The sequence below is a fragment of the Xiphophorus maculatus genome, chromosome 16 (genome assembly GCF_002775205.1).
Source record: "Xiphophorus maculatus strain JP 163 A chromosome 16, X_maculatus-5.0-male, whole genome shotgun sequence".
NCBI lineage: Eukaryota > Metazoa > Chordata > Actinopteri > Cyprinodontiformes > Poeciliidae > Xiphophorus > Xiphophorus maculatus.
Window position 1 is genome coordinate 13,154,516 of NC_036458.1, and position 27,777 is coordinate 13,182,292.

The 27,777-nt window shown below is 37.4% G+C and overlaps 1 protein-coding gene across 1 annotated transcript; it reads right to left on the reverse strand.

The window, feature by feature from the left end:
* Positions 1 to 2,292: 2,292 nt before the first annotated feature.
* On the reverse strand, positions 2,293 to 27,680 carry c16h16orf52 (chromosome 16 C16orf52 homolog). The gene is made up of 3 exons (XM_005808865.2): positions 26,702 to 27,680; positions 15,019 to 15,231; positions 2,293 to 6,933 (listed from the first exon to the last, which is right to left on the reverse strand). The coding sequence occupies exons 1-3, from the start codon at positions 26,805 to 26,807 to the stop codon at positions 6,749 to 6,751; spliced, it is 504 nt and encodes a 167-aa protein (XP_005808922.1). The 5' UTR covers positions 26,808 to 27,680; the 3' UTR covers positions 2,293 to 6,748.
* Between the last annotated feature and the right edge of the window lie 97 nt (positions 27,681 to 27,777).

A 27,777-nucleotide genomic window follows, 5' to 3' on the forward strand; every position in this document is an offset into this window, starting at 1 on the left:
TCAGATAAAGAATTAGATTGCAAAAGGAGTCTTGTAGATGTTTTCCTCTTCTTCTGTATCTGCACTTGCATTTCAATGAAAATTGGACCTATTCAGACTGCGAGATTATGCCATCGTCACAAGAGTTGACCTCCACTTCAGGCCTGCTTTGTGCTGCCTCTCACTAACAGATGGCAGCCATATTTCCATCTAACTGCACCTGGCAGAGTACTGACACTGTCATTAATCAAACTGACAAAAACTACAACAAATTCTAACTCATGAAAACAACATATATGGTATATATACATATTCAGAGAGGTTATGTAATACACGCATCCAATGCACACTGAGAAATTTCTTGCCTCTGCCTCCACCCACACACCTTCCATTCCTACGTCACGTTGAGGCACCTGATAGGAAGGTCTTCAGCGGACTGAAGAGAAAGCAACATTTCCTCTGCTTTATGGAGCTGAAAGGATGTTAGTAGTGGTCAAAACAAGCCAGAAATTAGGCTTTAGCTCAGCAGATGACTGAGCAAAAGCAGCAGTAAAAGATTTATGTCTCATTATAAACCTGAAGCTCTCAGCAGAAGGTTTAATGTTTTTACAGGGGGGATCATAATTGTCCCAGTCATATTGCAGTGATCCATCATGATGCACTGCAAAGCCAATGGCTACTTCAGACTATTAATCCTCGAAAACTGATAACAGCCTGAATCAAACCTGAGGGAGGTCTGAGAGTCATCTTATCTCTGTATTATTGTCTGACTATATATATATATACATATACAACAGATAATAAAGCTGTATTTTAAATTTTTAGAGAATTCTTTAGATGTTCTTTTTTCTTTTTATACACCTTTTTTTTTATCTAAAATACTTTAAATTACCCTGTGCATGAATAATGGTCTGCAGATAAATTTACCTTGGGTAATTTTAAAATGTCAGTCAATGCCGGTCGTTGATTCAGGGTACAGCTGTGTTTGATAAGATTTATGTAATTAGTCTTATATAACATAAATAAACTCAACACAACAATTTCTGTGAAAAACTTTCCTTAATCTGATTTCTCCAGTGAAGGGGGCATCATGTGTTGAGAAATAATTGGTGCTCAGGATTATACAAATGTTGAGGAGATCCCAGCCTCGAGTTTTAACTGCAGCAGCAGCAGATGGCATCAGTAATTACTATAGATTTCTGAGAGTTTGGCTCCTGATGTGTTTACTGTTTTTAGGAACACCATCAGCAGTTGGCTCCATCAACCAGGAAAACATCTAAATCCCTGGATTGAAGCGCAGCTGTGAGAGACGTCACCGCTAACCGCTTGCAATAGTTTGCAGTGAATGGAGCTGATTACTGCGATAAAATAAATTAATTAATTAAATTAAACTTAATGCACATGCCACGAAAGCCTAAGCTGTAGGTTCAGGTGACTCACAAGGCTAATGGAGGTGCACTGGGCATCAGCTCCACACATACAGGTAGAGAACAAGCAGGTAAAACCATTCCCTGCTGATTTACTACCAAGTCAGATCCATTAAACTATACAAATAAAAAACAGGAAAACTTCTTTGCAAAGAAATGAACTGAAACAGTAGACATTTTCCTAATAGGCATATTTCTAAAGTTTCTTAAGAATGAATAAGTTTGCAATTATGGCTGAGGAATAATGAGGTAGAATAAATATCTGAGTTTTGATCATTTTCAGAAAATGCTATAATTTAGACATTTTCTTTCAGTTGCTGTACAGCAGTATTGACGCTTATAGTGCTGAAACAGTGACTGCTGCCAGAAGCAATAACGTGGTGCAACGGTGAATGGGCCAGTTTGTCAGAGATAAGGCAGCCAAAAAAAATTTATGTTTTTTCCTGAAAAGAAAAAGAAAATCTGCCAAAGAAACTGTTATCCAGCTGCTGTGACCAGAATGGTGGAGCTCGATTTATAGGAATGAATAGATACATCCAGATAAGATCGATGTAAGATGCCTGATTTAATTAGTGCTCAGATATTAATATAGATTTATGGATTTAAACAGTATTTATGTTTTAACTGCAGTGAAGATTTAGTGTCTGAGGGGATGTTTCACATTTATAGTGTCTTCCAAATATAAATTTCAATTTGTTTTTATGAGACAGAAGAATTAGGTCTAGTATCTGAATAAAAATCAGTTTTCATATTTTAATTTGTGAAGAATATGACTGCCCATGTATAGCTTTCACAATAATGTACAACTTCTTGATGGGATTCTATTTAAATGGGCTAAAAAAAGACATTCAGATTAACACTTCAAATGAGCACAAAACAGACTGTGTCAGAGTCACACACACCCATTTTTCTCTTTTTATTCAGTGATAAATAATTTCCTATCAACATAGGCTTTATGTGTAGACATCCGATCAAGGCAAGAGACAAATTAGAGGGCACACACGTTGCCACCATTAGAAAATAATAGCAGAAACAAAAAAACAATGAGGTAAGAAGTTCTCTTTTTTTTATACATTTGTGGTGCTTCTATGTCTGTTACCTATACTGTTGAACGCACAGTGCTTCCTAATACAGAAATCTTGCCTTTTTTGTGTTTGTACATTATTAAACAGAAACAGGTCATGGCACAATACTAGACCAACCAGAGGCAGAGTGTATAGTTTAGCAGTACACATCATCAGACCAAGAGTCAGAGAAGCCGAGCAGGAAACAGAAATAGAAAACAAATACCTAAGACTTAGCAAACAGAGCGGCTGTGACTGCTTCAACACACACAAACACACACGGTGAATGAAAGATCTGTGTCTCAGTAGCTTATATGATGCCAGATTTAGGGTATTTAAACATAATGGAAGAGAAAGAAACAACTTTAGTGAGGAGGAAGCCATCTACTATCCAAACAGTGATTTGGTGGTAGATGATCAGCGTCTGGATGAGGAAGAAGCTTCAGTTTGAAACGTATAGAAATCACTCCAATGTCTGAGATAGAAACATGGCCAAGCATGTTTAGGCAAGACAGAGCAAAGGTTTGTAAATGCAATAATTAATGAGCACATAAGAAAAACTTTAACAGGATAAAATGAACGTATTAATCACTTGAAAAGTCGGCGAATGTAGAAATATGCACCTGCTGTCCTGTTATTAGGGTTGTTGATTACAGAAAATAACTCATAGTCTAGGTTGTTTTGCTTACAGCTGAAATTATAACGACCCATCCTGATTTATCCTGAAGTTTAGAAACAGAAAGGGCTTTTTTGCACTGAAAAGGGCATTTTGGGGTTTTTTTCCCCCCTAAAAATGATTTTTTTTTTACATTTAAATACGCCTGAGAATCTAGTGCTAAATATTGTGTTGACAATATAAATGATGATTAGCCCACATTTTCTGTCTTTCTTTGTAACCTTTAACCTCTCAGTGTGAGCATCAATGGTAGTAAAAGTATTCCCAGCAGCCCAACCGATTTTTTATTTTTTGGTAAACATAAACTTCAGACACGGGTCTTTAAATAGCTTTTCTTACCAAATTCTGCATACAGGCTGTCCTTTGTAACTACAACAATGCACACATTGCTATTGCATTGGTGACTATAGTTTAATATACAGCACAACTCTAAAATGTAGTTAATTTGCTTCCAATTAAATAGAAGATTTAGGCTTTAAGTTTTTTTGTTGTTTTTATTTGTCTAATGTTTCTTCTGATTGTAAGAAATATGAGCATGTTTCTCTCCAATAGAGAATCTGTGGAGGACGCTAAAAATTAGGGTGCTGATAAAGAGGCCTTCTAATGTCAAACACTTGGCACTCATCACCAAAGACGAATGGCCCAAAATAAGAAGTGGAATCGAGCAACAAGAAAGAACATAAATCTAAATCTGACAGGGGTAAAAATATAGTTGGCTGTATATAATCTCCAAGAAACCAACAGGAAAATATTGCTAGATTTCAAGGAAAACAGCCTAAAAAGTGTTGCATCACACAGGCAGAAAGCTGCGTCAACAAATACATTCCTCCTCGTCTTCTTTCACTGTGAACTTCACTGTAAAGAACGGAGAAACTTTTTTGTTTGGTTTTAGGGACACGCTATTTTTATAGGCTCCCATTTTAAAAAGCTTTTATTACATTCCAGGTGTAGAAAACAAATTTTTATCTGTATTTACCTAAGCAGAACATGGAAAAATAATGAGAGTTACAGTGGTTTGTTGTTAATTTGAGTAATTTTATGTCTATTTGTAATTCTGTACTTGATCAGCCCTACCACATGCTGAACCCGTCTCAACAGATATCAGCTGTTCATCTACTCTACATTATTTAACCTAACGACTACTCTGAGTTTAATGTTGTTTTTAATGTAACACAGATCCATAAATAAAAGCCACATGAGGTGAGAAATTCTGTGTTTGCATTAGTCTAAGGATGTAGTACGACTTGAGTTCAACTGCAATGGCTCTTCCTGACAGACACTCCAAGTTTAGTAAAATACTCAAATGGAAGCCCAGAATAAACTTAAGCTGAGGAAAGGTAGTGGAAGCAGAAAGTCCAACAATAAAACTGAATGTGATGTTTTAAAAAAGAGCTTAAAATATATACAATTTTTGCATTGAATCAAATATTAATATTAATTAATATCCACGCTCGCGCCGCTTTTTTTCTCTCTCAATAATAGCTTGTTATATTCACACGTTTGAACACTGCTGACAAAGAAAGAAAGCTGTTGCGGCGAACGGAGACGTGTTATCTCACATGCAATTCTTGACAGATGCCTAGAAAGTTTCAGGCTGCGGTGTGAAAGTATTTTATAAGAAACCAAGTTGAGAAATTTTCTGTTTTCAATTTAATAACTAAAGACACATAAAATGTAACAAAAGGATGAAGTTGGACTTAATCATTTAAAACCTACTAGGAGGAGAAGAACACACGTTTTGCAAAGGTATTCCTATCTCTTGAACATTTTTTTTTTTAAATCGTCTCCAGTTAGCAAACACTTGCAGCAAGGAATTCCGGTTGAATGAGATCAAAATTATTTTTTTTCAGGCTACATGGAAACATTGGTCGTTGTGGAAAACCAACACCCTGAACACACCACCCCAAAGATAACAAGGGGGAAGCTTTTCTTCAGCTGGGACATGGAAGTAGGTGATAGATGATGGGAAGACAGACTAAATAAAGAAAAATCAAGAGGGAAGTCACTTAGAGGGTGCAAAAGAAAAGTGACCTGAGTAGACGTTCACAGGACAGCATGACATCAAGCCTTAATACTCATCCACAACCACTATAAGACATGGCAGTGGCAGTATTGTTATGGTGAGAAGCTTTTAATCAGCAGGGACATTAAAGCTGAACCTTCTACTTCACCACTATGCCTGTGTGTGTTCGTCTTTCACATAAAGTCTCCCCAACACAACACTGAAGTTTCTAGAGGCGTGAATTCTTTTGTAAAAAAAAACAGGAAAAAGTAGAATCTTCTTAAGCATTTTTTGAAAACTAATTTTTTGGGGGTTGTAATGGAAGCAAACCAACTGTTGCAGCTTCAGTGCGGACAGCGTGAAGGTGTGTTTGTGTGTGTTGCGTTCACAGACCTGCCGAGCAGCACTAAGAGGCACAGCGCCATGCATGGATCTGACCTGCAGTCCCAGTGCCTTCACTGTCATACAAAACAAGATCAGAAAAACCTTCCCTGGCTCACGTTTTATCCATCATCAAAAGTTAAAGGAGAATACCACTTAATATCAGCTTTTACATGTTTTCATAATCTTTTATTGAAAAAAAAAAAAATCCGTACTGTCAAGATTATAGGGGTCCATCTCAGTGCTGCAGAGATTTACAACCTTAGAGAAGATTTTGTTCGCTGTAAATGTTGCCATAAATATAAGAGGTGAGTTCATGTTCAAACGGCTGATAGTTGAAGCTGTGCAAGAGAATGACCAGTTTAATTGAGATGTCTAACTATTACTTTGCTGCCTGCAGAAATAACATTATGCATGGTCTTGGATTGAGTGGCATTCTCCTTTATGATGCTTGACCTCCTGTTCTGGTAGCCTACCAGGCTGGATAAGATGAAGAGGAAGCACACCTGCATCTATGTCTCATCCACAGCAGGCTGAAAGTGTGTGCCGTAACAGCAGCTCTCCTCGGCTACACACCTGGGACCGTGAAATATGGCAGACAAAGACACTTCACCCGATTCTGTTTAAAGGATTCAGTTCAGTAAACCTGAATAACCTCAATAACACTGCCTCAGTGGAGAGTGGTGGGACCTGGAAGAAGGAAAGAAGAAGAAATTGTACAGAAAAAAAACAGTTAAACTGAAAATAGCACAGAGAAGCTATAAATAGCAACAGAAGCGGCCATGACAAAGCAAATGTGTGCTGACGGGCGGTTAGAAATCAAGTTGAGGAGTGGTTGTAGTGGTCCTTCGGAGATGTGTGCCATCGTTGTTACTGCGGCTGCCATGACAGTGGCACATTAAGCACCCGTTCTATCAGAGCGACAACACAGAGGGAGAAAGAGAATCGGCTGTATCTAAAATCAGCAGTGAACTGCAGGGAACTGCGACAGCCTCCACCCTGTTGTGCTCATGTCCCCTTTTAGTGTTTTGTTCATTTATTCATCTCTAAGTAGTTCTCTGTGGAGCTGCGGTCCCTTGAAACGTAAGCATCGCCTTCCCCGTCTCGGGTTTTGAGGGCAAAAGTTTGTCGTTTTTTGATTTTCAGTCTGTAGTTTTGGAATTCCCATAATACTTTCAGAGCCTCCAGAGTCAGTCCCGAGGCCAGGGTGGAGGAGTTCTCAGCCTGGGAGGCAAACTTTTCCTGCAAACAGCAGTCCCACTATGGTGAAGAAGATGGAGAGGACAAACAGCACGTACGAGGAGCCCACCACCGTGTTGTTGGGCAGCTTATATGGCTGACCTCCCACCTCGTTGATGTAGAAGCCTATTGGGAAGATGAGCGCTGCCATGCAGAACAGAATCACTGCAGGGGGGAGAACAAGGATGCAATTATTAAACTGAATCATTTATTAAAAAGAACATTACGAATCTCTCTTTACAGTTAAACCCAGATGTTTACTTGCGCTGTATTAAAAACACACATGACCTTTTTTTCCCTCAGACATTTACATCAGAAAAAACATTTCCTGTTTTAGGTCACAATTATTTATATTTTATGAATGCAGGAAAGGGGTTTGAGTTAAATAGTCTCATGGACAACCTATGGACAACCATAATGGAAAAAACAAAAGAAATCATCCATGATAACGGGAAGACAGTTATGAACCTCAACCATCTCCTTCCCCTTATCAAAACTCAAAAACTGTTTAAATTACTTGTGTATGAACATGGTCTGAAAGGCCACTCGGCGATGGAGAAGCCATTACTCCAAAAGCAACATAAAGCCAGAAAACGTTTGAAATATAGTGGAAGACAAATACATTTCCTGTGGTGTGATTAAAATTGAAGTGCTTGGCCATAATGGCCAGTGTGTTCTTCATTTTGGAGGAAAAAGAAAGAAGCCTCCAAGCCTAAGACCTCCAATCCAACAGTGAAGTACAGTGGTCGCTGAATCATGCTATTTTGCTTCTGGTGACTGGTGGACTTTACTAAATAAATGTTATAATGATTAAAAAAGCTTAATATAAACACTTTGAAGTTCTACTAAAACTCTTAAAACTTTCTAATTTAGAAAGTTTGATTCTGATCATGCTAACTACCCTAAAACAAAAAAGTGAGTAATCAGTAATTCATCTTAAAAGTAAAGATCTGGTTTCAATTGGAAAAAGTCTTGAGCAGTAACATTACCATGATCCTCAAATCCCGAAAATGTGCAAATAAAAACATTAATTGGTTGTGTCATATGAAATATCATTTTATTTCCCTACATCCTTTTGTTTCGCTAAACAGTTCAGATCATGTAATAAGAATCTGACCAGACTCCGCTCTCCAAGTTCAAATAGTCCAAGTGCAGGCAACATTTACTGTCAGAGTTAGAAAAGATGTGTAAAAAGCTATAAAATAAAATGATTGAACATGCTATGACTATTAACCAACACTAAAAATGTAAGTCATTGTTTGTTTGCACCTTGTTATTGTGGTTTATCAGAGTTACTTGGAACTTCTTATGAGTTTCTGTTTTCCTGGAATATAACTAAAATATTAAACAAAGTCTAATTCTTTTATTTACCGGCTCGACAAGGACCCCCATTTTATTTTACCGCAACGCAAAAGTGAGAATGTCGGTAAGGAAGATAAAAATACTGTATATAAATAAAAGAGAAATGATCAAAGATCCGTCTCTCTGTCTGCTCTTACTTTGTAAAATATTACAAGAGAAGACAAAGTATTATGCCCACAGTGATTTTTATTAAAGATAAATATATTCTAACATAATTTTTTTTCTCTCCTGCTGAATAAATGTACTCAGATAAACGTTTGTTCAAAAAGGTATCTCAATTTCCAGGTTGAGGTTTAGACTGTAGATACAAATTTAGCTAAATTAAAAATGATTAATCCTTCCTGAATACATGGAAGACTAGGAGAGATTAAATTGGCATTCATGTAATTTAAGTTGTTCAAAACTGATTGTGTGTCTCAACATCGCTGCTCATTTCATATTTCACCAAGAGATCATTTAAACAGCAGTTGTCTGTAGGAGGACTTTAAAAAGATGGGCTCTTTTTAACTTGGGAGTTCAGTGTACCGTACTCACTGATACTGGATGTGAAGGACGGCTTAGAGTGAGAGATTTCAAACAGCTCTAACAAGCATCCTTCACTCTTTTGTTGATAATATTTTAGATGGGAAAATCGACACCCTACTTTGCGACTAACGTCTAGCAGAGGTATTCAATAAATCAGAAATATGGCACAGAATAAAAACTGAATGTGTCTGTAACAGATACAGCATAAAACTTGCTTTGTGCTCAATCAAAACTGAATCAGGAGAGATTTAACCTTCATGCAGAGTCTGTAGAAAACATAGTGTCTATAAACTCTTTAGATATTCTCAAAGATACTGTAATTTTCTATAGGTTTTTCACATTAAACAAGGTTTTAGTTCAATTAGAGTTGAACCGAAAGCTGAAAATAGAGACGGTAGAATGACGTGGATTCTTAGTTCAAGGAATGATTCATTATGTAAAAATCTATTAAAGATTAATGTCTCCAAATGAAGAGAGCTTGCACTCTGAAAGCAGCATTCCCGGTGTTTGCTGTGGGAGTCTGCAATGAACCCTATGGAGATAAGCTAAAAACAACACAGAGGGTTCTGCACGGCATGCATGCAATCATTGGCTGTATTTAGCAAAACAAATTGATAATTATATAAAATTTGTACACATTGGACATTAAGATGCATTTAAATGGTTGATTTTTAAGTTCAGATTCATTCAAATAGAAACAACTTCAAAATATTTCTCAGCAGAATTGGCAGAGTTACTTGAGTCAAGCTTTGCAGTAGAGTGAAGACAAGGATTTCAGCCCCAGAAGCTCAGTACCAACTCACAAACATGGTGGTGGCAGCATCATGCTGTTTTGGGGTCAGTGGTGGAAGCGATGATGAAAACAAATCACCACATCTCCAGGAATTATTACTAAACATTTTCTTTCTTTTTTAACTAAAATGAAAATTTATGGAGGCTGGTAAACTTGGTCAAGTGTAAGTTAAGTAAAACTTGTTGGAGCCTACAAAGAAGTGTGTAAGGTTGGTGTACAATTTACTAAGCCACATTCTAGTGCACGTGTCAAACTGAAGGCCTGTAGGCCAAATCCGGCCCGCCTTACATTTTTATGTGCCCCTCTACAATCTAGACTAAACACCAAGTGTGCTTATATATTATGTTATCAATCAATTCAATGCAGTTTTTATCTGTTTACTGCCAACTTATATCAATCGGTCCCTCCAGTTTCTTGAGAATTATTGTGGAAATTCACACAAAATCAACAAATTACACTCCCAAGTTCAAAAGTAATTTCATTTTTTCCACGCCTTTGACTTCAGAAGTGATTGAGATAAATGTTTCACCACAAAACAGCTTTCAGAAGCCGTCTAGCACTGGCCAGCATGTCAGGTTTTACAAGAAAACAACTCAGCTAAAGTAAAAGAAAGAAGTGTCAGTAATGTAATGTTAAATCCCAACCAAGCTTCTTCAAAATGTTACAAATTCGCCTACACAGACTTCACGTGAAACCATGTTGCATCTATGCCTCATCTAATTTTTGTGAAAAGAACCCTTGGTGATGCGTGAAGCTTCATTAATAGCAGCAAAAATGAATCAAATCTCATGAAGAAGCTCGCAAGGGAAGACCATGAAGAGAAATAAAAACTGCAAATCCTTGATAGGGTTTACAAATCACTGAAGAGCTGCTTCAATCACATTTAAACATTTATGAAAAAGCAGCTTTCCATAATTGGAGTATGAAATTAGGAAAAATATAATTGCCTCAAATAGATTTTACAGAAAATAAACTGTTACTCACAAAACTCAAAAGCCCATTGACAAAATACACATTACTGTGATATTTATTCTACAAATCATTAATGTGTTCATTTGTGAGGACGAAGGATATTCGACTACAGTTCAAAGTATTTCAACTCTCAGTGATTTGTCAGTTTCTGCTAAATGTCTTTTCTATTTGAGTCTTTACATTAATAAAGCCACAGCAATATTTGAGCATGTTTACTCCTGATTCCACAAGTCAATTATGCAGCAAATTAAACCATTATGTGAATCAACTGGGTTTTATCGTACAACATACCATCATTGAATTAAAAATAAATAGATGATGTCTGAACAGCTTTTCACCGTCTGCTCTGCCTCAGAGCCACACTGCTTTATTTAAACTCATACCAAAGTCAATGCAGGCGGGAAATGCTTTCATGAGGCTGAACCTTGACATTTTAACCAGTATGAGGCATTAATTCTTAATGAAAGTCTCATTATTGAGCAAAATCTTTATGCGAATAGATGTAGAGAGAAGCTGAGGATGAAAAAGCAGAAGAAATCTATTTTTACATGAATAACGTTTCTCTCTCTAAGACAAAAAGCTCAAATTAACCAGAAAACAGACTTTTGAGAGCTGAAAGCACAGTTAAAATTCTAACTTTTTCTATCTGATTTGTTAAAGAAATATTATCCAAGCAGGTTTAATCAAGTGGGAATTTCATCCATCCAGACTCACACAGGACACAAATGATGCATGCTAAAGATGACAGCATGATGGAAGCACAGATGACAAAAAGAGGAAAGAGAAAAATACTCAAATATCTCAATATCTGTCAGCATTATTACCATTATAAAAATTTCTAATGTCATGCAAAGATTGTGTGTATATTCTGTGCACTCTTTGATTTATTTTTGTTAAAAAACATGAATTATTTTTGCGTTTTTTGTACTGAACATAAAATCCCCCCAAAATATTTTCATTCTGCAAATTAAAATATTTAGAAGTATTAACTTGTATTAACAATGCACTTTATTCCGAATACATTTTACAACATCATTAAAATAAAATCCATTTCCCCTCTAACAAATATATTTATTTGTTAGACATATTGTAAAAAATATCGTAAAAAAAAAAAACATTGTTTCTCATGTTACATCATGAGAAGCAACACATACATTAGAAGGAAATACATTTATATTCATTTCTTTAGTTGTCATCACTCTGGAAATGAAAAAAAATATTAACAATAAGGGAGACATTGATTGTGGATGAGAGAAAAAAAAAAACAAGCCAATAGTTAGGAAAATACAACTTCAGCTTCTGCTCAGGTTTAATTTAAGTGCACTTTTTGTGATCTACTGGACATCTTAAAAGCCCCAACTGGTGACACATGGTAATTTGCGCACTTGCTGCTGGTTAATCTACAGTACAGTTTCTCAGCTCATGTTGTTGTTGCCCAGTCATCCTTCAGATTAGATGGATTTTACACACAGAAGGCATATTTCCACTTCGGAGACCTTTTGCAGGAGCAAGGTTAATGTTCTGGGTCCAGGCCCCCTTTGTTTCCATTTCATCTACTGGAGTAAAAAAACATCCCCAGAAAACATAAAATGTTGTAACAACTTCACTGTAATATTCAAAACTCAACCACATTTAACAGTAGTTAATAACAGATCAATATTGTCCCATATCAATACAGTTATCAACTATAAAAATTTAAAGGTGGTGTAATATATGTTTTCCAGGCACATAGTGGCATTTTATAGCACAATCACATTACTATGGTACATTCATTTGTTATACTAATGTTGTACATATCAAACATAACTTAAAAGAAATTTGATTTCACAATTTGATGCTTTGAATTTGGCCTTTGTTTCTTTCAAGCCTGAAGATATTTTCCAACCAAATAAAGCTCAATAAAAAAGTTTTAGTATCTGCAGATGGCTTTCAGGATGACAACAATTCAGAATGTCAGAAAAACTCAGGAGAGCCTAACTGTATGTTTTCTGAGGTAAGACAGCTTATCTGGTGTACATAAAATCTAGCAGGTCAGCTAAAGATTAGTATATTGTTTAAAGACTGTTAAAAATTAAAGGGTTAGTTCATGAAATGCAGTAAAAACTGTCCTATCTTTAATAAAGTGATGCAGAAAATATGACTTAAAACATGCCTAAATAAGAGGCAGTTCTGCTAATAGGAGCCGTGACAGCTACGTTAATTGTTAGTGTGCGGTTCACGACGATGCGTCTCTTAACAGCAATCATCTCTGCGGACGGCGCTATGTGTTATAAATCTGTCAAATAGTAAATAAATAAATGTGAAAGACAAGCCTGATGTAATTTAGAAATAGTTTCACCACTACAAAGTAGGGTACTAAAAAATATTGTGTTCAGCTCATATTTTACCCACCAAACAACCCTGAGGGTCCTAATCAGCATGATGGTTTATAGTACCGGGTATACAGCTACAAAATACCACCCTTGTCTAACAATTGATTGCATAATCTGGCTATAAAGTAAATATCATTTTAGCTCAGAACATCTGATTTTCCATGTTACTGATGCTTTTCTAATTGCAGAATTTTTGGCCAGCAAACAAAGCAAATCAAGCATGAAGAAATTCAACTCGTTTCATCATGACAATAAGGTATATTCAAAAAACAATCATCTGATTGTGATGTCGCCTCCACTTTTTTGCACTTGAATACATTTGCAGAAGAAAGATATAGATAGCGAATTGAAAATCATCACAGCTAAAAGGGGTTTTTAAATTGCTGTGCAATGTCAACAGAGGCCAGGACTGAATCATTTCAAACGTTACATTTCAGAACTGTAAAATTTTTCATTATACAACAACCAGAAGTTTCTGCTGCTGTTTAGAGCAGAGTGCAAGAGTCATGCAGAACCCCCAATTGCAGCAGAGCGCTGCTGGCCAGCTGACTGAAAAAAGGCTACCGAACTTTTCTGTGACTTTCAAAGACAAATGTGGCTGTTTTGAAATATTTTAATGACATATAAACTGAAGGAGGACCAGCAATCACTGTTGTTTAGATAAAATAGTTAGTTAAGCAGTCATTTGCATGGCAGCTACCTGAGCACATAGCCCTACTAGTTATCGAGCTACTGAAAGCTTTTTAAACTTGTGTCATTTTAAAGAGTGCAGAACTGTAAAAAAGATTTTTTTTTTCTTTTCTGCTCAATAAGTAACTAGTTTAGTGATTAATTAATCCATATTTTTGCTCAAGTCCATGAATCAAATTCAAAATAACATAAATATTACATATAATTAAAATGTTCTCAATAATCAACATGCTATCTTTTGACAACAGGAATAAGTGTTACTTTTCTGTCTGAAATTAAAAACATTTAGATCATTTTATAAATCTTAGTTTATTTTTTATTTAGTTTTAATACCGTAGCACTATGAAACTGCTTTTTTCCACACAAGGCTTATTAGGCAGCTTAACAGCTAATACAAAAGTAACAATTACCACTTCAGTCTGACTTGCAGTAAGTTACCAGTTGTTTACTCTAATCTTTGTTTGTGTTGCTAAGCTCAAAGTAATTTCTATATCAGAGTAACAATAGTCTAATAGTTTTATAAAGCAGGATAATATGTCTTAGGGATATCTGTCAATTCCTTATTGTCACATATGTTGTGAAAATGTGGTAGCAACAGGCAAAAAAGACAAATATGACCATGAGTTGAAGATAATAATTTGAAAAGGTTTGTTTAATGGAAGTGATATGCAAGGAGAACAGAGAAATGACAATTATGCAAATTCAACCATTTAAATGTGGTGAGTTGGACAGGGACAACTTTGCCACACTGTAGCTGGGTACCACTACTACAGATGCTCAATTTAATCTAATTCTGTTGCATCCGAGCAGAATTAGGTGAGATGGGAACAGGTTGAAACTACTCTTCATTGTCAAATCCATCTTGCACATTTTTTCTTTCTTCCCGAGTTTCTTCGGGTGTTCTCTGTGCTTCTAAGACATTTATTACACGACACTTTAACTTGGGATATAAAAGAGTGCTAGTTTACCAGGTGATTAGGAAGTGTTTGAAAGAAAATATAAAATTGAACAAGACCTGGCAGGGAACAAGTATTCACCTTAATGTTTTCTTTTTGCAAATCCTCAGGGTGTTTTTCCTTTTTGTGTCTGAGCCATTTAAAAAAATGCCTCCAGCTTTCAGACAATAATGCGAGCCATTGTGGCTTCACATACCACTGCTCCATCAGTGTGAGAGTGCTCGAAGCTGCCGCTTCCCTGAACTGACTGACCAATCGAATTCCACCAACCCACACAACTTTGTAAAACCAGCCCAGGCACAATGCGTGAGATGGAAGAGTTATTGTGGAGTGCTGCAAGTGCATCTATACAGAAATATTGTCTGGAGAAAAAAAAAAAACTTTACAGTTTAAGGGAAAGAAGAGGAGCTGCGGTTATATTGTCCACCTACACATGCACCAAACCAGCCGCAGTCCTCTATGTTTGTCCAAAAAATCAAGAGGACTATATACATTTATATTTTCTCAAGTAATTCAACTTTAGTTTCCTGAGAAACATAATTTCTCAGGAAAATCTTTGAATATAATTTTCTTCACTTACTGCCAGTGAAGGCAATCCAGCGGGCATATTTGGTGGCTTCTCTGCGCCAATGCGATGCAACTAGCAGTCCACAGGTGACTGTGAGGGATATGATGCCCATGATGATGAAGAAGAGCGTAGTGACCCACTCAGGGGGCAGTCGCGGCGGGATACAGGTCCGCTCTCGTCCGTGTATGGTCTGACACTGCCGGACAAGACCGACCGTAAGGGCGCCTGCAGGGGAGAGGAACACATGGAAAGGTTTGCTTTAATTTACTCGTAGTATTACCCGATAAAGCAGAAACATAGCGTTACATTTTTATGTTTTATTACGTAACAGCCACATAATAAAGGGTTCTATTATGGTTTCTTAAACATGTTACAAGGCTATATGAAGCATGTCCATTACATTTTTTGCACAAATAATTCTTAGATAATGAGATTTGAATCTAGTCAGTTAAGTTTCTTGCAGAATAAGCTGATTTAGAGCGTCTTGTCACTTTAAATCCACACTCATCGTTTACACTGACACATGAAAATGGCTGCAAACAGATACACAATTACTATACATCCTTGAAAAGCAGAAGTGGAGCCTTCTGTAAAACCAACATGAATGCAGAAAGTAGTTTCTGAATGGTAAGTCAAGAACAAAATACTTGTCTTTTCCATGAACAATTGTACAGCACATACAGGGAAAACCAGTTGACCAAACGTGCTGGAGTTCAGCTTGGGTTGCTAGGTGACAAGCTGGACTAACGCTGCAGTGCCCATTTATTGTTTCTTAACAATCTGGAAGTTTTTGAAACATCCCATTTTCCAGAAACCAATAAACTAACTTATTGCCAAAAAACGACTGACTGATTTTGTACCCAACACCATTAAAATTTTCTAAATAAAGTCAACACCACTACCTGCATACCTGATCTAATCAGAATCTCAGACCTCACAGGATATAGTGAGGTCTGAGACAGACAGACAGGAATTGTCTCGTATGAAAGAAAAGGAGCATGAACAAAGAGAAGGAGGAGGAATGGGGAAAAATGATATTTTGAATTGTCACCATTTCAACCATTATGACAGCGAAAAATGTTTTCCACACTTGCAGCGAGGGCGAAGATGAGATCTATCCTGCCAGTTAGTGCATCCCACACAGCTGTGACATTTCAAGTCATGTTGGACAGAGCTGCCGCAGTTTTAAAAGGTTCAGTAAATATGAATGTGCAAGCTGTCCAAATTCAGCTCAAACTACCTGACTTTATCTCCCAAGATCTCGGTTAAAGGTCATGGAAAATGCAAGCACACATCTGCGATCAAAATGCTCCACTGTACTTATCTATGATTAATCAAGACAAGACGTTTAATGGATGCGAGCATCAAACCGAGTCATGAGACAAGCTCTGACAGAGTGTAAAGGCTGGTGCTAAAAGCAGACCCATGCTTCTCTAGAGGCATCTTGTTCAATTAAAAGCACAACCTCAAGGGGATTTTCTACCTGAGTAAGCAGAACAGCTTCACTTTGTTTACCTCTCTGCTGACCACAGGTCTCTTTAAATAAAAGGTGGGCCCTCTAGGATACGGCACAAGGCAAGAAGTACTCACTTGAAAAACAAAGCGTCAAGTAAGACTGATTTCTTCTATTACTGGACAGTGGATAATAAGGTTTGTCAGGCTGTCATGCAACTCAATGCTTCATTAGCTACTGGGGACTTTTAGATCCAGATGTCCCAGATACCGATTAGAGTTGTTTAATATAACGCCTAATGCTGTCCCAACAATTCATATCAGTAGCCTTAAAGTGCAGGAAAAAGCCCACTACTTTACATCAGCATCTCATAGCCAGTATTAAAGTAACAACCTACAGCTCAACAAAGAAGTATTTGACTCTGGAAAACCTAATCACCGTTTCACCTGCCCTCCCCTAAACATGGATATTAGGACACAGCAGACAGAGAGGAAACTGCACCATTCAACACAGTCTCTCTTTTATTGTATGAATGTGTAATTAAAACAGGTTTAAGTAGATTTTTGCTGAGCGGAAATCTGATTTTCAGTTAAAGAAATGTATTGAGTGAGTGTAATTTGAGTTTTCTATTAAACTAGAAATAGTCTCAAGTGACTTTTTTAAATCACTCTGGCACCTGCTTGTTTGTCTTTTTTTTTCTTTCTTCTAATCATGTAAAGCACTTCGAATTGCCTTCTTGTACCATATAAATACATAAAATTACCTTGCCTTTTTTTCTAATCATGCCTTTCTGTATTCTATGGTTTAGTTTGTAAGGTAGTATGGCAAACTTCATTAAAATAACAAAATAATATGTTTAAATTCTCGAGTCCTATGGGAGTTTATCAAAATATATGTGGCAACTTAATTTCACTGTCAAACAGGTACACAGAATGAATATCTGAGTCAGAGAGAGTGATCCTTACCTATTTTAAAAACGTTTCCCCCCTAGAACACATTTGTTCTTAAATGAGCAATAAAAACACAAAATAACCCCTTCACTGAAGAGGTGGGCCTTTGTAGGCAGCATCATAAAAGTTCAGAGGCTCAGTAGGTGGGTGGAAGGTAGAATGGGACAAATATGCAAGCTGGAGTTTCAGGTTCAGTCTTTGTCTGGCAAATGTATGAACAATTTATTCCTCGTTAGTTTTAAACTTTGTGTTTAATGAATATGAATCAAAAATCAATTTAACCGCAATAAACAACCGAAGTCTGTGTGCTCTCTCGGGCCTGTGAGTGCTGAGGGTTATGCAGACTCCACAGAGGAAATCCTGTCCCTTTTATACCGCCCAGAGAAAACATGCTTTTATAGTATAGCAACCAGCTTCCCCAGCTCGGCTAGCTCAGAAAAAAACAATGCCTGTGGTTTAAAAGAAAATGGTGTAGATGTCTACAATGGCTCTGATGAACTGCAGGAACAGCAAGCTTTACATCTACATGAGCTTACAATGAAAAACCTTCGAATTTAGCACAAAAGGTGGCAACTTAATAGATGTTTTCACTAACTCTGTGATGCTAATGTAGTTTTCACTTATGCGGTAACTACTGGACATGTTAAACACCCCCTACTAAACTGGTACATGACAGGCTTAGTTTACTCAACAACACCTTTCTAAAGTCATTTTGGCGTTATAGAACAACGTTGAATAAACAAGGCAGAAAGTGGCAGGGACAAGTTGAAGGGGAATTAGACAAAAGTTTGATTGCTGCGGGTAATAGAAGGGTTTACGACTGTTTTCCCTGCATCCCCTGACCTCCTGCTGTTTTACCAGCACTCAGTGGGATTCCTGCCATACAACAGGCAGGCACGCTATGCTAAATGAACGCAGGTAAACAATTCAGCCAGCAGCAACAAACACAAACTGTTCCTGTTTAAATATCAGTATTAGTCAAACAAAGGTGTATTTTTAATGCATACGTTTCTCTAATCAGACAGTCACACAAAATATGACCCCAAAAACAAAACATTTCATAAAAATATTAGCTGCTGAATTTTACGTAGCCACAATAATTTGTCAGATAAATGTACTTTTCTATCAAACTGGAAGGGTTAAAACATCCACTTCACTGTCATGAAGAGTAAGGCCTGGATTGAGCTTACAGACAATCACTAACACATGCCCTGCTCACACCTGGCACTCACAGGCATCTTGGGTAATTCTATAAAGAAACGGAGGTAATGAGCACTGCCAGGACGCACAGACAATGACGCATTTAGCCGTTTTCCCCCCTTTGTCTGGTCACACTTAAAAACAAACACTCAAAAGAGGATCCTTTTACTGCTTTCAATTCAATAATGCCAATGAAACAGTAAAAGAAGACAAAAACAAGCTGAATGGTTGCTCTAAATAAAGTAATCCTGGTTTTACACAGCAGATTCAGGCTTTATCCACAAATTCCTCCTGGGATGATCACTTTTACCCAAAACAAAACAGGAACATTCACGCCTCCTTAGTGTAAAAACACTGACAGAAGCTCTGTTAGGTGTTTTCTACAAGTCAGAGGGACAGCTGAGCTCACACTGCAATTCCAGGTGTTAAACCACAAACGTCACACAACATAACAACAAAACTGTCTTCGTGACATCTTGTTCATTCACTATGTCAAAGGGTATAGTTAAAGAACACAAGCCTGTTAGTTCTGGCGTCATCAAATGTTGCATGACAAAAATAAACAACACTGAAAAATTATTTCATTTACATGACAAGTAATCAATAACTCTCTTAAGAGATCATAGCGGTATAAATGGTTCATTTAATGTAGAGAACCACAGATGAAAAGCCGGTGACCAAAAGTCATTAACTTTAAGTATGACCAGTACAGACAGAGGATTAGTCGGGAACTAAGAATATATTCTATTTTTCCAGACTGTGAATGCATCAGACAAATTCACCTAGCTGTCAATAGTAACTCTGTAGGGTTTAAACTCTTGTAATTAGTACATTTTTGTAATTAACCATCATGCATCAAGTTTTTTTCTTTGTTCTATTTGTACAAAGTACAGAAACAATAACAAATCTCACGTACAATTAAATGAGTAACATTTTCTAAAATATTTTGTATTACTCACATTTCCTTCATTGCGGTTCTGCTCTCGGTTTTGGGGAAGTTGACTCATGCAATATAACAGATTAAGACCATTGATCAAACCATAATAACTATGAGCAAACTCCTGCTGGAGTCACAGCAGGATTTAGTTGCTTTATAGTTTTCCTTTAAGGCAAACTATAAGTAGAATATATGTAATTACAGTAAATTATCTGTTGTCATAGCAGATATGAAGGATTCACGGGATAAGCATAACTTGATGTCTGGTCTGTATAAAATGTTCCGACTCTTTTTGAACCTAAAATAGTAGGGCTTGAAAAGACCAACTCTCCAAAGGCAAAAATATCATATAAAAGCAATGCTAAGATTTTCTTTCAACTCGGTCAAAAATTGTGCAAATTTAGAACTACATTGTAACCTTATGTATAGGACATTCCCATCATCCTGCAATTTACATGATATAAATTTGACTTTACTCGCATAGTATAGAAATAGCAGACAGCAATGATTAAAAACTTCCCATTTTCCATGACGCTGCAAATTTCCAAACGCTAATGATGTCAGATAGTTCAGTGGTAAGACACAGTGCCCCTTATAAAGAGATGTTTCAAAAATTTAATCTGCTTCTGGTACATCATCAGAGACAATGGAAAAAGACAACAGTGATTTGATTTTATTCGGGGATGACAGGATGCTGTGGCGCAGACACGATGTAGAGTTAATGGAGCGAATTGAACAACCGGCAGGTGCTGAAAAACATCCAGTTAGCCCTCATTTCACTCTGCACTGAAAACGGATGTAATGTTCCAACTGAGGCGTTGGTAATAAATGCGCAGACAAGCAATCTAAATGTGTACAAGGCAGCAGCAGCTTGTATTTTATCTGATTGGGCACATGTCCCTTTAAACCTACATGTGATAAACCTAAATAGAAATAGGAATGTTTGGATTCAGAAATGAAACGCTACAATTGAAATTAATGCAAGGTAGAACAAATAATCATGAGTGCAGCATGAGTGTGCCTTTTGGCTAGAAATAAAAAAATAATATGTATAGTCTACAAATTTCGCTCGCGCTGTAGTGCTCACTATTACTTACAGAAAATAATGGGCCAATTTACGATTTTGAGGCCCTGCTCTTTTTCACGCCCCCATCATGCCCTGCTACCCTGCCGTCAGCTCTGCACTCACAATGATCAAAACACTCCTCTCACCATATCTTGGCCCAAATGAGAGGAAACGAGCGCAGCGTCTGCTCAACTGCAAGATGATGATGCTGTCATTAGTGAAGCACCAGGGGTGCTGCTGTTTGCAGGCTCAGGAGGGATGAGTCCAAATGGCCTCTGAACTGTGGTGGGCGGCACAGAGGTAAGCTAACGCACAAGACAGCTGCCTTTTTCTGCAGCTGGAGGCTTTTTAACGTTGCCCGCTTTTATTATTGGGGCACTGACGCGCAGCTGTGCAGAACCAAAATTCGCACACTAAACACAGTACATAAAATCATGAATGCTGAGGGGAGAAAAAAAGCCAACAACGGTGACTTCACCAATCGGGAAATGACCGGATTTGAGTTTACAACAAGTCAGTCACCAGTCAGGGTCAAACAATCTGAAAAGCAGTGATATCTGGTCATTCAAATTTTGAAGTAGCTCTACCCAAAGCACAGACTGTGATAAGTCTATGCTCACACTTTAAATAAGTCTAAAAATCCTTAAAGACTGACAAACAATAGACATTGCATATTTACAAACTGCATGGTAAGAGAAACGGTGTAAAACCAACTGGTTAGGGCAAATACAAGACTACTGTAAACATGGAGACCCTCTGCACTTCGTGTGAAGCAATATGAAAAGAAAAGAAAAGAAAAAACATCCCTGATGGTTTTTCTTATTTGTTGAACAGCAAAAATATTCTCTGGAAGGAGGTCTGAATAAGTGTTGATTTTTACAGGATTGCTTTTTATTAAACACAGAAAATCCACTTATATATGACGTTAAAATATAATTTTCAGTGCATGTGCTTATAATGAAAAACATGTCATGTCCATATATTTTAACTGCGAAAACACCTAAATAAATAGAAAGTATCTTTATGGAGGCATAGCATGAATTTGTCATCACAAAATAACCTAAATACATTTTTAAGAATGCCTCTCGCATAGAATGAAGCATTATTGAATTAGGCAGATCTGATGTCAAAATAACACCTTAAACAAAAGAATAAATCTGCATGCCAAATACTAGGGATCATTATCATAATGTCGCAAGATGTGTTTTCAGCTGTGATTATCAAACACAGCACTGAAGCAGCACGTTTTTGCTGAAAAGTTGTGCAGTCTCTCTCTGAACAACACTGAAATGAGGACAATTCAACAACATTAGATATAAATACAGTGTTTAAAATAGCATCAATGAATGAATGTCTTCATGGATATCTTCATTAATCATGTCCTAATTACCTTCTCTTGAATATCACTGACCAAAGATACAAACCATCAGATTAATTGTTAAAGGTTCATCCATCAACCTTGATTAAATAAAAAAAATCTGATTCCTGCCTTCAATCAGTAGTTCTTCCATCTTATATAAAAAGGTATCTATTCTATTTTAGGATGAAGCACAAATTATAGATGACAGTTTAGAAATAAAATAATAACCCTCAGGCCCTGCGAAACATTAGAATATAGTTTAGATTTTCCACCTGCAACACAAGAAATAAATCATTTCTTTTCATAGATCATTTCCATCAACCTGCAGGCTAAATGTTTCAGCTGGAGCTGCACAGAATCCAGGTTTTTACAGTCAACAGATGAAAGATATTTCACATTTCAAAATGGTACTTTCTTCACCTGAGGCCAATAAAGATTTTCAAGTCAATGGCAGCTCAGTTTGCGGTCTCTGTCCTTGCCTGTCAAACTCTCTCAATTTTGGGCAAACTGCAGGTGAGAACTGCTGGCACAGCAGAGCTGTAACTGGACGATAATGGCTGGCCTGGTTTCAGCTGCTCTGTAGTAATAACACTGTGCCCTTGTGCTTTGAAAAGTGATACTTAAAATAAGACAATTTAATTGTGTCCCATTTCATCTATTTTCGGCTAAATCACCGTCACACTAACTGTGGACCAGTTAGAACAAGTTGCAGTTTGTGTGAATGTTTATTTCACCCTCTTACAGATTTGTGTTTTTGCTTCTTTTTTTTTTCTTACACAAATGTCTCAAAGCAAGCAAAGTTTAATGTCAAAGATAACTTAAGTCAATACAAAAACTGTCTGCAAAAGATAATTTATCAAGGGGAAAATGGCATATAAATCAAGTTGCCCATAGGAGAAAAAAAGTTTCATTATTTTTGCATTTATTTGACAAAAAGTCTGTAAAAGGGGGCATGTTTTCATAGCCCAAGTTACTGACATGACTGTCAAACCACATCCAACATGGAGCTGAAGTTGTTATTGTTATTGTTCCTATAACATAGGGGTCAAAACATGTTTCCACATTATTACACATATGAACAAGAAGCACATGGAAAAGATCAGGGTTTTTCTATCTGAAGGAAAACTTCAAATGGAGGCAATATTAACAATCTATAATAATAATGTGGTAAGAATGAAACGGTAAGGTTGAATAATACTGTACATTTTATTCATTTAAAAAAATCATCAAAAAGTGAAAACTAGGGCTATACAATTTTCAAAATGTTCTGGAGACTTTTAAGAGTCGGCTTTGATTAATGGCTACAAATAATCCTGGTGGTGCAAATGTAATAACATTACTTATCATTTATGTTCAGAACCATTAAATCCACCACAAGGACATAAATGTGCACCACACAGTCGTAGACTCTGAGCAGCAGAAAATCGCAATTTATGTCTGACACTGCTGTGACAATGGCTCTGCTTCGAAGCTCTGCAGGAGGTTGGCTTTAGATGGTAACGGCAGAAATGTGCAGCTTTCGTGGAGATTATGCTATGCATCTGAATTCTGTCTGCACTGTAAAATGCAGAGTTTTTAAGTGGCGTTAAAGTATAGAAAAAAAAAATTGCTATAGCCATTTTTGAATCAGGCTGTATCAATGGTTAGCTTACTCTTTATTACAAAATAAAAAAGAAAAACAGATTTAAAAACAGTGGGAAAAACCTGAAGCAAAGACGGATTTAATCAAAGTCGGCTGTTTTCTCAATAATATGAGAACAAAGTCAGTCAGATAAAAAGCATGTCAGACTAAAACCTCCAATAACACAACAGAAGCTTAGGTGCTGAACTCAGCGGATTGGTGTCAACCTTTTTGTTTAAACTGAAAACTGCATAAAAATTAGCCTGCGATGAGACAGAGAGATTTAGAGATTATTCAACAATATCTGAATATAAACTCTATTTTCATGTTTGAAATGTTGAAAACTTTCTAATTTAATCATTTTAAAAAAGTTATAGAAATAATAACAGTACACTAAATGTAACATATGAGTAAATTTGTATAGCTCATGAAACAAAACAGATTTTAGGAGATACACACTTTCTTTAGACAAAAGACATAACTTTTCAGCGCAACACTGTATTTCGTTACACCTCTGCTGCACCGTGTCTTTCTTCACTTCCCTCCATGCCTGCACCATGTCTACCCTGCTAGAGTTCCTTCTTGTAAGTTGGTTATTAGTAGCTTTGATATTAACTGCATTGTTAGTCACTTCGAATAAAGGTGTCTGCCAAATACATAATTATAAACTTTTGACTTTATTGTCATGTATATATGAAGCAACTGAATGTCAACAGGTTCGTCCAAGTTCTCAATAATAAATGTAAAAGACAAACATTATACCTATAATAATCCATATTATTTCAGTGGCAGAAATCTAGAAACTGTTGCTTTTTGTTTTAAAAGCTATTACATCATCCATCCTTCACCTCTGCCTACTTATCCTTGCAGGGTCAAGGGCAAGCTAGTGTCCATCACAGTCCAATTATTCTATATATGATTTTTTTTTAAATGATTAATACTGTGGTACTTTACCCAAGGTTATCATATGGTGAAAATACCATAATGACCCAGGCATCAATGGTTATTATATTTTACTTTTCAGTGTTCCCAAAGCCAATAGCTTTTTTAAATTCAGCGTAACTTGTTCGTACTCACGAAACGAGCTGCGTTAGTAAGGAATGCATTTCAATATAAATGTGCAATATCTTGCTTTCCTATAAATATGCCGTTACACAACTAAGATCTTTTTCAGGCTTTATATAGAAACACAGTACCCAAAGCAATTAATCTAAAATAAAAACACATTTACATTACAATGAAAGCACTGTCAGAGAACAAAGAACATTTGATTCTGTTTGCATGGAAATTGCACATTTTAGACAGAAGCGGGAACATTATTAAAGCCATCAAAGAAAAAAAACGAGATGTGAAGATGAATCTCAGTGCTTTATCACCCACACATGTGATAAGACCATTGAAGACAGGACAAATGAGAGAAAGGCAGCCTCTGTGAGAGGAAGTGAGAAGAGTGACAGCGAGTTGGAAGTTGTTAGCTGGACAACTTCCACTCCAATAAGAACACCCACATAAACCACAACACTGCAGTTTAAAATAGCAAAGGTTCAATTTTCTGTATAAAGCCAGTGCAGCTCTGGGGATTTGAAGAAGTGGACAATAAGAGGCCCATTACACAACAGAATCAAACGAGCCGCATTGTGGACAATGTGCCTATTTCATTAAATCCCATTATTGCTTCTGCACAGATTACTCATGTCACCGAGTTACAGTCATATGCTGACTGGTGGATGGAGCATCCTCCCTGACACACATATTAAGCTGTCATTCTACAAAGAGAACAAAGAGTAGCAGCTGTCCGTCAATAGGCTGGATGTGTTTTCAGGAACGGCGCATTTAAAACAAGCCACACGTGCTCACACTCGCCGTCAGCACCAGCAGGTCTGATTTGACTGATTACACGTTCGCAGATTCAACTGATCACTCGAAGGTCACTTCAAATGTCAAGAGATCATTACATATCATAGGAATGAAGATGGCTTTGTAAAAAGGGTTTTTATCGATAAACAGCTCAAGAGATGAAAGGGCTTGAATATTGATTGTTTTTACAACTGGTTGTTCTTCAAAAAAAAAAAAAAAACAGCTAAGAGTGAACATGGTGACAAGTGCAAATCACTTAAACTGTATTTCTATTATAATTAATGTTTCATTTGATTTTGTTTTATTTTTTCAGTGCTTTCAGTATCATGACTTTAACTCACTATGATTTTATCAGGTCACATTCATGACAAAGCACTTTGAGCAACACTTGGCTATATAAGCAGAATTTACTCACTGTTCTGAGGACTATTGGATGTTAAGAGGAAAAACGTAGCTGTATATTCTCCGATAGAGGTAGCAGTTTTGAATGAAACAATAAACTTAAAAGAATTACAATATTATACCCACTTGTGCATTATTAGAGCATACTTCTTTGATCATTAGCTGATTAAACTAAGCTTAAAATGCATCAATAATGCATGCCATTTGTTGATTGGTTTACAGACCTAAAAACTGAGGCTTTAAGATTTGATGCATTTAAGTATGATTGGATGATTTCTGATTTTTCATTTTTTGTCAGCCTCTGACAGATCATGTGGTGCATTTTTAGCTTAGTCAAGATACTAACAGAGCATCACACATCACTCTTGTTAAAATATCATTTTAGGGTATGTTAAGAAGTCTGGTTGCCAGCTTAACTTGATAATACTGGCTCAACTTTTGCAAATGTTTTGCAATACACACTTGACAACTACTGGGCCTTTTAATAAAGAAATACTTAACAACTTAATGTCTTTCTGCTTTGGGTTCAAATTTAACATAGACCCCAGGTTAGGTTAGCGAGAAGTCCATCTAGTTATTATGAAGAAAGAAATGCTACTACCAGCACAAACTACATGGTTCAATTAAACATGTAGTTTCAGGCAACAACTGCAACTTTGGCAATGAACTAGCAAACATTACCAAATATTTTACTGATACAGCGACCATGAATCCATGGTACTTATTTACTGAAGCTATATTTATTGCAGTTCATATCTCATATCTATTCATTCCAACAATTTTCTCCAACTAAAATTAAGTCGCACGGAATATTGTTGATCGAAAGAACTTAGAAGGCTGTTGGTTTACCTGTTGATTCACCAGTGTTGATCCAGTCTGGGTTTGCAATGCTGGCTATTGCAAAGATATCTGCAGCCAGAAACAGGCATCCTGAAATAATCGTCAGTTTATCCATGTCGCCTGGAGAAGAAGCGGCGAGTTTCGGCGCGGGGGGGAAACGTGGTAGTGGTTGTCCAAACGGGACCCCCCTCCGGCTGTTCAGAGAGACTCGGGGTGGGCTGTTATCTGTCCAACCTCGCCCCCTTCAACAGGAGCCCGCTGTTGAGGGTCCGCTGTGCATTTTGCAGCAATGTTAGCCCCTTCGCGTCAAGCAAGCGAGAGCCTCCAGCTACAAAAGGCTCTGACGTGACGCACAAAAGCATCACATCTCAAAAGCCCCGCTGAAGTCCAGTAATGTAAAACAAAGGCTCACTCTGCGCCGAGGCCCCGGACTGGTTGTGTTGTGGCACGGATCCGCTTAGGAGCAGCCGCTGCAGCAGCAGCAGCATCGGGTACAGCTGCTGCTAGCAGACAGCTAGCTAGCTATTTCCCAGATTCGGGCTCGATGAGCCGAGCTGCGGCCCAGAGGCTGCTCGACGGCATTTCGCACTCAATGTCACACCTACTGAAGTCCAGGGGATGCGGAGCGAGTTCCCACTCTCCGAAATATCCGCGTTTCGAGCGTCGGTTCACGGTTACCCGTCAGGAAAACGAGAACCCATCACCCTGTCTCGCTGAAGAGAGTCTCTTCTCCTTCTCTGCTGGAATAGCATCTGGTACTTTCAGCCCATTAGCCAGCCAGCTGCCCTCCTCTTCTCTCGCTCCGGACCACAGCCAGACGCTTTAAAAACACTGCGAGTTTAAACGCCCCAACATGAACGATGAATCGGCGCCGTTATTGTTATGCTTTCCACCCGTGTGCCCACCACTAGCTGTGCCTCCCCTTCTGCCAAATGACATCAGGCGGACCCCCCCCCCATACACAGCCTCAAACACACACAGAGCGTTCAGAGGGGGGCTGCGGCTCTCTTCTCGCGATACTCTGGAAGAATGGGGGGTTGTGTTTTCATGAGTGGTCAGGTTTGAGGCAATTATTCATGATGTAC

Bases quoted from the DNA above. Each gene is read 5' to 3' on its own strand.
- c16h16orf52 (XM_005808865.2), bottom strand. From the start codon at position 26,807: ATGGATAAACTGACGATTATTTCAGGATGCCTGTTTCTGGCTGCAGAT. The intron at 15,232-26,701 runs GTAAACCAACAG...TCTCCCCTGCAG, and splicing joins CAACACTGGTGAATCAACAG to GCGCCCTTACGGTCGGTCTT. The intron at 6,934-15,018 runs GTAAGTGAAGAA...TCCCCCCTGCAG, and splicing joins CTGGATTGCCTTCACTGGCA to TGATTCTGTTCTGCATGGCA.